The sequence below is a fragment of the Triticum urartu genome, chromosome 7 (assembly GCF_003073215.2).
Source record: "Triticum urartu cultivar G1812 chromosome 7, Tu2.1, whole genome shotgun sequence".
NCBI lineage: Eukaryota > Viridiplantae > Streptophyta > Magnoliopsida > Poales > Poaceae > Triticum > Triticum urartu.
Genome location: NC_053028.1, coordinates 650,549,416 through 650,560,632, shown reverse-complemented (window position 1 = coordinate 650,560,632; position 11,217 = coordinate 650,549,416). Strand labels below are relative to the sequence as shown.

Here is an 11,217-nt window from a genome sequence, read left to right as displayed (position 1 = left end):
CTCTTAGCAATGGGTGGCGTCCTTGGGGTTCCTCTTGCCGATGGACGGGTCTTCGTTCTTGGCCTCACGTGGTTCGGCACGGGCCGCCATGGTGGGGACGACACAAGGGGTGTCCAAAGGAGAGGTTGGTTGGAGGGATGGGTGGCGCCGACGTGCTCGGGCCACCCGTCGCTAGCACGGACGCACGGTGGTGTGCCGGGAGGATGCGTCCGCTCCCCCACCTCTCCCTTTCCCCGCCCGTGTGCGGGCTGTTGTGCTCTAGCGATGTTCCGAGGTGGGACGAATGCTGCGGTTTCGTCCGTAGAGTGGGTCCCCTTTGACCAAAGCCAACCTCTTTGGGATGGTCTTGGGGTGTCTGGCTGTTGGGTGGCGGCCCTGGCGGCGGGAGGTGTGGCGTTTGGTGGGCGGAGCGTGCGTCTCAGGTGCAGGCGGGCAACCATGGCCACGCGGGTGGCTTGGTTGCAGGTGGTTGGCGGAGCTTGGGTCCGACGAAGGAGTGTGCACGCTGGGGTACATCACTTGCCCAGTCCATGTACTGGCCGACGGTGGCGGCGTTCGTGGATGTCATATCCTTCTGGAAGGCTCTGAGTGGCATCCCCACCCCTTTTTGTCATACTCGGGTGAAAACTTGATCTGCGCGACCGGGCGGTGGCGGCTCTTTGTGGTCGTGCCCTTCTGGGAGGCACCGCTCTGGAGTCCTGGCTTTGTCGTTGTCCGTTTCACCTCTCCATTGTGGATTGTCATGATGGAGGTATCTGTTGGCTCCAAGTGGCCATCTTCACATATCTGTAGTGTGCTTGGTGGTCGGTGGGGTGGTGTGTCGGTGTCCGGCACCTATGTATCTTGCCTTGGGTGTGTGTTGTGTGCGGCAGTGGTGTGAGTTTGTATCGTCTCTCGGATGTAATGCGGTGATGGTTGCTTTATAATATAAAATGAGGGAAACCCTTTTTCGTCATAATTGCGGCGCCTACTAGTCATTGATCTTAGGGCATCTCTAGCCGATCCCTAAAAATTAGCGGAGTAAACTGCTGAGTTAGCTTTAGTGTAGTAAATTTACTTCACTAAATTTTCGCTGGACCTAGCAGAACTCCTAAATTTAGCTGAGTATAAAATGAATTCGGTGAAAACAAAATTCCATTCAAACAAGTACATATTGAACATACTAACCTTAGTTACTAATTTAACTGAAACTAAACCTAGAACTTGCTAATTTTAGTCCCTACCAGAATCTTCGGCGACAGATTTCCACTCAGCTCTGGACAGACCATCGATTATGGGGTCAGGCCTGGTACCGTCGACAGGGTCGCCAAAGATGATGCCGCCGTCGTAGATGCTTGTCATGCATCGGCCACCAACGTTTTCGCCGATGTTGCCTCCGCTGCTCCATCGCCGCCACCTTCTACATCTGACGATAAGTCGATGACCTCGGTCCTTCCAGCAGCGTACTCCGCGTACAGGCCACGCTCCACCTCGACCTGCTCCAGGTAGCGCCTGTGAAGCTCCGCCATGCACGTCCTCGCCGGCAGCCTCGGTCGAGGGCTTCTCTATCCTCCCGACGCTCGCGGGCATTGGCCACCCACGGTCCAACGATGGCTCCAAGGGCGGCAGATACTCCCTCCGTTCTGATTTACTCGTCGTGGTTTTTGAACTAAAACCACGATGAGTAAATCAGAACGGAGGGAGTAGCTATTGGGGAAATTGCGGTGGCCGGCAGAAACGTACAAGTGCACCGACTTGATGTTGTATGCACGCGGCGCCGCCTCCGTCGAGTGGAAGCTGTCGAGCCAGTGGGTTTTCTAGGTGTCCCGGTCGTAGATCTCGGTGACCCAGGTTACCCACTTGTGTTGCCGCACGCCATTTGTAATTTAGCTCTGACGGCGGCGGTGGGAGGTCGGGGGAACCCGATGCAGCGGGAGAGGAGGGGCGGGAAGAAGAGGCGCCGTCGGCGCGGGAGGAGGCGACCGCGCGGGGTCGATCCTCCGGCCAGGCGTTGCGGATGGGCAGCGGCCAGCGGCCTCGGGCGGATCCAGCTATGGGAGGAGTCGGCCGATGGTGGATTTGGGAGGTGGGGTAGGACTTGAGCACTTGGGCGAAGGGGGGAGTTACGCGGGTGAGTATATTTACTCCTCCGCGGCCATGAGGAGTAAATTTTTTACTTCCTTATATACAGTTTATGATTTCGGCTAGGTCCTAGTTAGAGGAGTAAATCAGAAATTTTACTTTTCTAACCGGTTTTAGAGGATCGGCTAGAGATGCACTTAGGCCATAGCATAAGCATATATCAAAAATGTGCTTAGATACAACTTCTCTAATGTATTGTATTTTAGGACTGTATCTAAAAGAACACTCGGTCATTTAATGTACTCTGTGAGAGAAAAGGGTTGGAATTATCATGGGTTTTGCTTAAGTTGATAAGCTGCGGTAACTCTCTCTTTCCCCATAATATAGGATGGATGGAAGCACCGAGGTGGGCGGGCTGAAAGTTAACAAAAACGCATGAACATACAGGTAACTTCACCATCCACGGTTGCCAGCTCTCTTCAATCTCACAGAATGTGCATGTCCAGAAATAATATCAAAACCCATGAATCAGGGTGCCATGGAAATCATAAAAAGCACACACCAACGCCATATAGAAGGGAGATTAATATCATTGGCACAACAGTGTTCAATGGGATTTTCTGAATTTTATTCCCAATTTCAGTGACAAGGTGTCCATAAGAACTCCCATTATACTCAGAGTGGAACATGCAACGTTTGCGTGGCAGCAGCGTAGCGCAGATGAGACAATACTGATTCGTAAGTCAAAAGCCGAAGCAAAAAGCCCCTATTTAGGAGCTTTTGTGGCCTTTTTGCCAAAGTGAAAAAAAAATGCAAAAGCAAAATCATAAGCACAAACAAACAGGGCCTATCACCTTGTCAATGCTTGCCATCGAGGAGCACAAACTCACAGTAGACCATTTAGCACAAAATTACATCGAAGTGAAGTTGAAATAGTTGGCAGCAAAATATAGTAGTATACTAGACAAACATGCCCGGAAAGCGCAAGCAAGATACGCTTCAATTTTTTCTCCCACGCGCAGCCTTGAAAAGGTCAATCACCACCAAAGGGCAGCTTGCCTCCAGGTGCTTATACCCCTCTGTCGCCAACACAGCATCAAGAGTGGCAGAAGTTTTGATGATGAACTCAACACACCTCGCCTTGAGCTACGGGCAGTTGTGCAGGTCGGCTAAAGCCAAAGTTGTCGCTGCTGTGTTGACGTTGATGCCACCAGCGAGCTCGCCTGCGCAAATGAGCTTCAGCCTGTCCAGTCCATACCTGTCAGCGGCAGCAAGGAGATGCTGAGCCATCACCGTCACCGCCGCCTCCTGCTGTCCGAATTCTGGCATGGTGTCGGTATAGATGGCCTCCACATCTGCCTCTACCTGTTGTCCGAATTCTGGCACGGTGTCGGTGTAGATGAGCTGAAGAAGGGCCTTGAATACGGTAGCGTCCATGTCCTTGATCTCCACAGTCTGAGAGCACTTCTCCTTCATGTCTCCAAAGAACTCGGCCATACAAACAGGGGACCTTGCGGCGAGGATGAGCTTGTGCGCAGCAAAAGACTCACCAGACACGAGAAATGTGACGTCCGCTCCAGTCTCGCTCTGAAGGAGCTGAGCAAATTGCAGGTGCAAGTTAGAGGGTGGGAGATGCACTTCTTTCAGGGAGACCGTTGCTACATCTGGTAGTTCCTTGAAAACCTCAAGGGTGCATTGCACAGTAAAAGAGTCATCCTTGACATAACCCGATAATTCGAGGTGTTCACATCTTGTTATGAGGGGCACTTGAGATGAGCTATCTTGGGGTTTCCTGAATATTATTGACCTGCAATCTTCTTCAGACGGCTTAAGCCTTCCTGTCGGATCTACCAAGCAACAGCGTAGAGTCGTCCTCACAGCACACGTGCGGGCTTCACTTAGAAAGATAAGACGTAGTGACACCCAGGAGAGATTGAAATCCTCATTGGTCCGTGGATAAATACGGACTTCCCAATCATACCCGTCGAAACTCCATCTGCAATTGAAGCTGTAGTCCCTGCCTATGCCCATGGTCATGCTAAACCCATCGATCTTGAACAGCCGCACGGAACGGACGACTTCGGTGAGGTTTGTGCAGGCCTTTTCCATGGCGAAGGTCTGGGAGTGTTTCTGCGCAGGAATGATTATGGATCAGTACAATCTAGCACTTCTCTTCCATTATATTGATATATAAAAAACTCACCGCGCAAGGCCTGCGAACCAAGGAGGCGAAGGACGACTTACGGTGCCACCAGAGAAGAACCGGTCAGGTAGCCTCAGCGTCGCACCAGCGAAGGAGACGATGAGAGCGAGGCGGATAAGCTGGTGTCCCAGCGTCCACGATCCGGATCAATCCCGACAGGTCGATGCTTTGGACAGGAGATGATGGGGTAAAGAGGGAGAAGAGAGGGGGAAAGAGGAGAGGCAGAAAAGCAGAGTGTTCACCCAGCAAGAATAAACAGGACTTGTGACGGCGACTCACATTGATGGTGGGTGACCAAGAGAGTGGAAGGTGACTGGGTGAGATGAGTGGAAAAATGAAAAGATTCCATCGGGCAGGGCCCCTTGAAATGAGAAAGTATGGAAAGAAAGGGGACATTTAACAAACAAAAGTTCTCCACCACCTGATCTGACCATTTATTCTACCTAACTCTCTCTTTTTTTTTCTAGTTTTTTAGGTACTCTACATATATTATCTGATAATCATCAAGGAAAGCAATACCATGACACGACACGACACAAAAACTTATCCGTTTGCCAATTGATCGAAACCATGGCTGACATCTTTGCTCCAGCACTTGGTAGTAAAGAATATAGATCAAAGCGAATGACAGCTCTCAAGAAAAGAAGAAGGGCGTGACACACGAACTCGTATGACCTCATCAGCCAGATCCATGAGAACACACCTTCAAAAAATCATCGGTGAGCCATGAGCGCCTAAAAGAATGCCGCTGTCACAAAGTCGGGGCCCAAGGGCCTTATTCGCACCCAACGTTGTATCCATAGCTGAGACACTACATTCAGAGACAACCCACAAAATGTCTTGGATCCCCACACCTATTCCCCTACTTTGCTACAGTCCACGCTGATTGCTTGGTGGCACCTTCGGGGTGTCATCTTGAAATAACTTCACATTATGCAGTTTATATATGCACAGTTACAAAACAAATGCAGGCCAGGTAACCCACAAAGGCTGCACAATATACTGCACTTTTCCACTTGAACTTATTATAGAGTTTACTTTAACCATAGTCATATCATAACGTAAACCATAGTCCCCTTCAAATAACTTCACATTATGCAATTTATATATGCACGTCATATGCATGCTTCGTGTTGCCCACTGGCATCCCCGGTCACGATCTATAGCATAAAGGAACCGAAGAAGTAAACAACGTAAACATATGGAATTTTGTTTATAATAAAATTTCTAGCTTCTTGTAATAACTAATAAGAGTCGATGTGTCACATATGTCAATTTCTGAAGAATACTGTACAAGCTGTAATGAGCTGCTTACACATGACAAATAACATTCATGCGATAATTTCTCAGCATTTACAAATAAAAAAACTTGCATGTGCTGCCATACCATCAATTATATTCCTGGAGTTTGGAGATCATCGACTTCCGAGCACGAGCAGTCAAGACTTGTCCAAGTGAACCTGCTCCGGAAGAGACCACAGCTGGATAAGGCATCAAAACAAACACTAGATTTGCCCTTTGTCGAAAAAGAACTCTTAACAACAGTGAAAAGAAGGTTCTTGCAAACCCTGCACACACTGGTTATATATCACCGTGTGACACTGATAAGCTTATAAGGAGACAGATAGCCAAACAACTTGTAAAGAGAAAATGTCAGATGCAGATATTAGAGGGAACGATGAATATGCAACATTTTGTGAGAAAATGCATTGATTTCTGGTTTGCACAGAATAAACAGGATTGAGCTGAAGAAGCAGCTTTATGAGCTTTCCAAAACTTTACTCTGTCATCTACATGTATGATATTTTGACTTTTCTTAAAGAATGAAAAATATTTGTGTGAGCCCGGAGCATGCGCTTCTGAGTTGATTTAGCAGTTACATTACTGGTAACTTGTAGCTTATAGTACTGGTACAAATTGATGCATGCCAGAGAAGAATGTTGTAATCAAAGGTGAACTATTTGTGGAGACATCCTTATATAATGACCGAGAGGAACATGTAAAATAACAAGAACAGCTATTGTGCTTTCATAACATGGATCAAACTCTTGAAAGTTTGAAGATTTTAGGATTTGAGGATGGACCTGATACAGAGGGACCAAAACATGGACATGACACCAAAATAGACACAAACCTTGCATGCTTAAAAATACCAAGAAAGGGCATCACTGAATATTCAAATATCTAACTCCGTTATAGCTCCACAAATATTTCAAAATCGTGAGGATATTGCAGGATGTTGTGGAAAGTATACAATTATACATACCAGATACCAAAAGGTTGGTTCAGGTTTGATTCCTATAAACAGGAATCATTTTATTTGATGTGAGAATGAAGATGTTCAAAAGAACTCCCAGGATACAGAAGACCTGGATTATGTAGCAGCGGCTGACCAAATCATGTACGAAACTATACACTCTCTGAATCATCCAACTTTATTTATCCCCTTGTACTAATATTGATAAGCATGCAACCAAATCTTGGACGACATTGTACTAAGTTACATCAAAATTGGAGGAGCACTGAAAGCGTTAAGTTGCTCATAACAAAACATATATAGATGCACATAAGTTTTCCATTTTAGGTAAATGCTGACATAAGTTCTACTACACCACACATGGACTCTTACTCACATGGACAGACTTGAGAAGCTCAGTCAGGACCAAAGGGCAGCTTGCTTCGAGGTGCTTATACCCATCTGTCGCCAACACAGCCTCAAGAACAGCAGGTGTGCTGACGATAAACTCGACACATTTGGCCTTGAGCTTGGAGCAATTGTGCTGCTCCGCCAAAGCAAGAGTGGTCGCTGCGGTGTCGACAGTGATGCCACCACAGAGCTTTATTTCACAAATCAGCTTGAGCCTCTCAAGTCCATACATGTCAGCGGCGACAAGCAAATGTTGAGCCAACGTCGTCACCTCCTCGAGCGGTCTATCAAGCTCAGGCACCGTGTCAGTGTAAATAAAGTGGAGCATGGCCCTGAACGCCGCCACCTCCATATCCTTGATCTCCACGCGTGCCGAGCACTTCTCCTTCATGTCTCCGAAGAACTGGGCCTTGAAAACCGGAGACCTTGCGGCAAGTATGTACTTGTGTGCAGCAAACGACTCATAAGACACAAGAAACGTGACATCGGCTCCCATCTCGCTCTGCAGGAGTTCGCCAAGGTGCTGGTGCAAGTTGGTGGAAGGTTGGGTGATCACTTCTTCAGCTGGGATGGTTGGTGCTGGTAATTCCTTGAGTACCGTGATTGCGCATCGCAGGGTCAACATATCATCCTTGATATAACCAGATGGTATCTTATTTCTGTCCATGAAGACCAATGCCCCGAAGTCTTGGGGATGATAGAAGGTCTCTGACACGCCATACTCGTGATACGGCTCAAGCTCCCTGCTGAGATCTACGAGCTGACAGGCCATGCTCGCCCTCACGCCCCACTGTGTGCGGGCTTCGCTGAGAAAGACGAGTTTCAGAGCCACCCATGTGGTGCCCGGATAGATAAGGACCTCCAGCTCATACCCATCGACAGTCCATATGGACTTGAGGCAGTAGTCGCCGCCCATGCCCGCGGTCAGGCTGAACCCATCGATCTTGAGCAGGCGCACCGCGCGGGCCACCTGGTTGAGGTTTGTGCAGGCATTTTCCATGTCGAAAGCCTGGAGAGCGATTACAGCTGAAGTTTCAGCGTTTCTGCGCGGGAACGATTGCAGATTAGTACAGGCGTACAGCCGAGGTATGCAGAGTTAGGCCGTCTAATGGAGGCGGCACAGGACGACTCACCGCGCCAGTGGAGTAGATGCCTCCGCCGGACGTGCTTCTGGTCGCGGCCTTGCTTGCGAGTCGCACCGGCACAGGAGACGACGAGGGCCACGGCTAGCCCTGGTCGCGGCCTTGCTTGCGAGGGCACCGGCACCGGCACAGGACGGCGCGCGGGAGGTCGATTGGTTGGTCCTCCCGGCGTCAGCTAAAAGGATCAATCCGGCCAGAACGGCGCTCCGCCGGCCGGATTTGGGCCCCGACGAGCCGGACCCTGCTTATCCAGTGCAAGCGGCGGCCGGGGAGAGGGACTATGGCGGAGGCGGCGCCGCGGTCAAAGAGAGGAGGGAGGTGGTACCCGGGGAGTAGGTACGGAGGTGGAGGCCGACGTAGCGGGAGGAGGGGAAGTCGCAAGCTCGCGCCGGCGGTTGGTGTTGACGGCCGCAGACCGGGGGTAGTGGGAAGTCATGATGGCAACGGGCCCCCGAAACCCGCGTCCTCGCGGGTTTTTACCCTATTAGGGGACGGGGATGGGCGTCTTTTCATCCCCACGAGGTTGTTGTTGGGCACATTATACAACCCGACACGTTTCATGAGTTTGTATCCATTTCGGTAGTCCTCGAACCCGAAACCCGACAAACCCGGCAAAATACATTTTTTTACTGAAATATGCTCCTGTTTGTTGCTGAAATATGCTTATCTTCGTTGTTGAAATGGGCTATAGTTGTGCTGAAATAGGCTTCTTTTAGCTGATGTTATTCCTGAGTATTGTGCTGAAATTTGCAGTTGTTTTGCTGCTGAAATATACTATGTTGCTGCTGAAATGATATCATTGTTGCTACTATTTATCTTATGTTTGCTGCCTCCGAAATATACTATGTATATTGTTTAAATCTGCTAAAATACACTCTATATAGCTGTTGAACCATCTATTATTGTTTTTTGTTGAAATTTGCTGTAGTTATGCTGCTGAAATGTGCTTGTTTTGCTATTCAAATGTTACTTTTTGTCGCCATTATGTTTGTTTAAATATTTTTATTTTCTCATGAGTTCCCCGAAACCCGATGGGTTTAGGGAACGGGCAGAAAACTAGCCTCGCACATGATGATGAGGATGGGGACGAGTTTGCAATTTTCTCGTGAGGATGGGTTTGGGAAGGCAAAACCCGATGGATTTCGTCCCCGTTGCCATCTGGAGTGGGAAGAGGGCCATGGAAAAAGACCCGCTTAACCGGCGAACGTTCGTTGGATGGCAGGTTGAGGATGTCAAATTTACTTAGGCAAATCCGTCTCCTGTTCAGTATTTCGTCAGGATTTGTCGTCCTTACAAATTAAAAATTCCATCCTGTAATTTGTGCTTCCATAACCTTGTCCATGCTTTACCATCATTTTTCTGAATTTGATGCTCCCGCCCAACAACTCGAATAGTTATATACCACATCAATCAATTTTTGCCTTTGTAAATTGGAAGATTGGGATTAGTCTGCATTCTTACATAAATCTAGTGAAAATATGGAATTCCCGGATTTAGTTTGCATTCTTAAATAAATCTAGTAAATCATGGGGAATTTCGGGCGTTAATTTGCATTCTTAAACAAGTAGTCAATTTTAGGGAATTCTGGTGTTAATCTGCATTCTTAAATAAATATATTACAAATATGAAACTATGGGAGGTAGTCAGCATTCTTAAATAAATGCAGCAAAAATCGGGGAATTCCAGGAGTTAACTGCATTCTTAAATAAATCTAGTAAAAATCTCAAATGGCAAAGAAAGGTAGTTTGCATTCTTAAATAAATCTAGTAAAAATCGTGGTATTCGGAAGTTAATCTGCATTCTTAGATAAACTAGTAGACTGCCCGTGCGTTGCCACAGGTCAACAAATGGATTTACTAAAAACGCCCACCTGCTTATTATACATAATAAAGCAACAATGAACATACACGAAACCGCATACAACAACCTAACTGACTAAAGTGCCCCCTTCCTTTAATTTCACATCTGCAATACATGGCAGCAATACATGGCAGCATGCCTCCTCAAGTAGCTCTCGCCGGGTCTAGATTGTCTATATTTCTTTACTAACTTATTTGTAAGACAACTGTTCAATCCAAATGTAGGATGTACCCACTCTCTAAAGAAATATAAGACTTTTTATTGATAATATATTACAATATTAAAGTGGCCTCGTACATGTAGAGCCAGGAGTTTACCATACATGCTATGAATTTATATATGTATCCTTTCTTCTACCTATTATTGAACAGGCGACACAACAAGTCCTCATAGAGCAAGTTATAGTGATAATTATTCTCAACAGAGGGAGTATCTACAAAACATACTGCCTTTTTATGTAAGGCGTCTATTACATAGCACAAGTAGAAATTACAAAGTGATTATAGGCAGCCGAATCACGAACGAAAGGAGGGACATGTCCCATCCAAACATTACTACCCCGGAAAAAAAAGTCTGGGCAACCCCCGCAGGATCATGTTTTTTTTACAAACTCTGTTTTCTTCTGAAAAAACTGAGGCAAAGTAGATGCAAAGTGACCTTATTTCTCCGTTAACTGTTGGGTTTCTGCAAGCAGAATCATGTGTAGTGTGTTAACTGTGGTGATTGGTGATCACGACAGAACAGTCAAATTCAAACATCATAGCAAGTAGGGTAAAGTATATTTTTCGTCCCTAAACTCTCTCGAAAGTATAGAAACGGTCCCTTAACTTCAAAAGCAGCAAAACTTAGTCCCTCAATTCTTTAAACCGGATAACTCGAGTCCTTTGATTTAACAAAAGTGGTTTTCACGTTGACTTGCATGGTTTGACCAGTCATCGCCCATGTGTGGCCGAGCAACAACGGCACACCGGGCGAGCCGCCGAAGCGGGTGCGGCTGACGGCGCTGGAGCGGCGACAAGCGTGCGCCCCGCCGTCGCGCCACTGCCCGCGCCATGTCCACGACCCGCACCACGCAAGTGATGGATTTGAACGAGAACTGGATGACGCGGGCACATCAACGGCGCGGCCGCCGGCAATTGCAGAGGCATACCATGAGCACGAGACGGCAACACGAGCAGCAGTTAGCTGTGTCTGTGTTACGAGTTCGCCATGAAGGCCAAGCCGCCGCGTGCCTCCGTGCTGCTAGCCATGATAGCCCCGCTCGTCCAACAAAACTCACTGTAGCACAGCTCCCTGGCCTCATG

The 11,217-nt window shown here is 47.7% G+C and overlaps 2 protein-coding genes across 4 annotated transcripts; both read right to left on the bottom strand.

Moving 5' to 3' along the window:
• Positions 1–2,800: 2,800 nt before the first annotated feature.
• Positions 2,801–4,523, bottom strand: LOC125520494 (BTB/POZ and MATH domain-containing protein 1-like). 2 transcript variants are annotated; one of them, XM_048685442.1, is made up of 2 exons: positions 4,306–4,523; positions 2,801–4,191 (listed from the first exon to the last, which is right to left on the bottom strand). In XM_048685442.1, the coding sequence occupies exon 2, from the start codon at positions 4,168–4,170 to the stop codon at positions 3,208–3,210; it is 963 nt and encodes a 320-aa protein (XP_048541399.1). In that variant the 5' UTR covers positions 4,171–4,191; positions 4,306–4,523; the 3' UTR covers positions 2,801–3,207. The 2 variants fall into 2 exon arrangements, with proteins under 2 accessions (XP_048541399.1, XP_048541398.1); XM_048685441.1 differs by having other exon boundaries at positions 4,265–4,512.
• Positions 4,524–5,489: 966 nt separating this feature from the next.
• Positions 5,490–8,487, bottom strand: LOC125520493 (BTB/POZ and MATH domain-containing protein 1-like). 2 transcript variants are annotated; one of them, XM_048685439.1, is made up of 3 exons: positions 8,045–8,487; positions 6,898–7,954; positions 5,490–5,724 (listed from the first exon to the last, which is right to left on the bottom strand). In XM_048685439.1, the coding sequence occupies exons 2-3, from the start codon at positions 7,909–7,911 to the stop codon at positions 5,704–5,706; spliced, it is 1,035 nt and encodes a 344-aa protein (XP_048541396.1). In that variant the 5' UTR covers positions 7,912–7,954; positions 8,045–8,487; the 3' UTR covers positions 5,490–5,703. The 2 variants fall into 2 exon arrangements, with proteins under 2 accessions (XP_048541396.1, XP_048541395.1); XM_048685438.1 differs by lacking the exon at positions 5,490–5,724 and having other exon boundaries at positions 6,684–7,954.
• Between the last annotated feature and the right edge of the window lie 2,730 nt (positions 8,488–11,217).

Excerpts from the sequence above, each read along its gene's own strand:
- LOC125520494 (XM_048685442.1), bottom strand. The coding sequence starts at position 4,170 with ATGGAAAAGGCCTGCACAAACCTCACCGAAGTCGTCCGTTCCGTGCGG.
- LOC125520493 (XM_048685438.1), bottom strand. The coding sequence starts at position 7,911 with ATGGAAAATGCCTGCACAAACCTCAACCAGGTGGCCCGCGCGGTGCGC.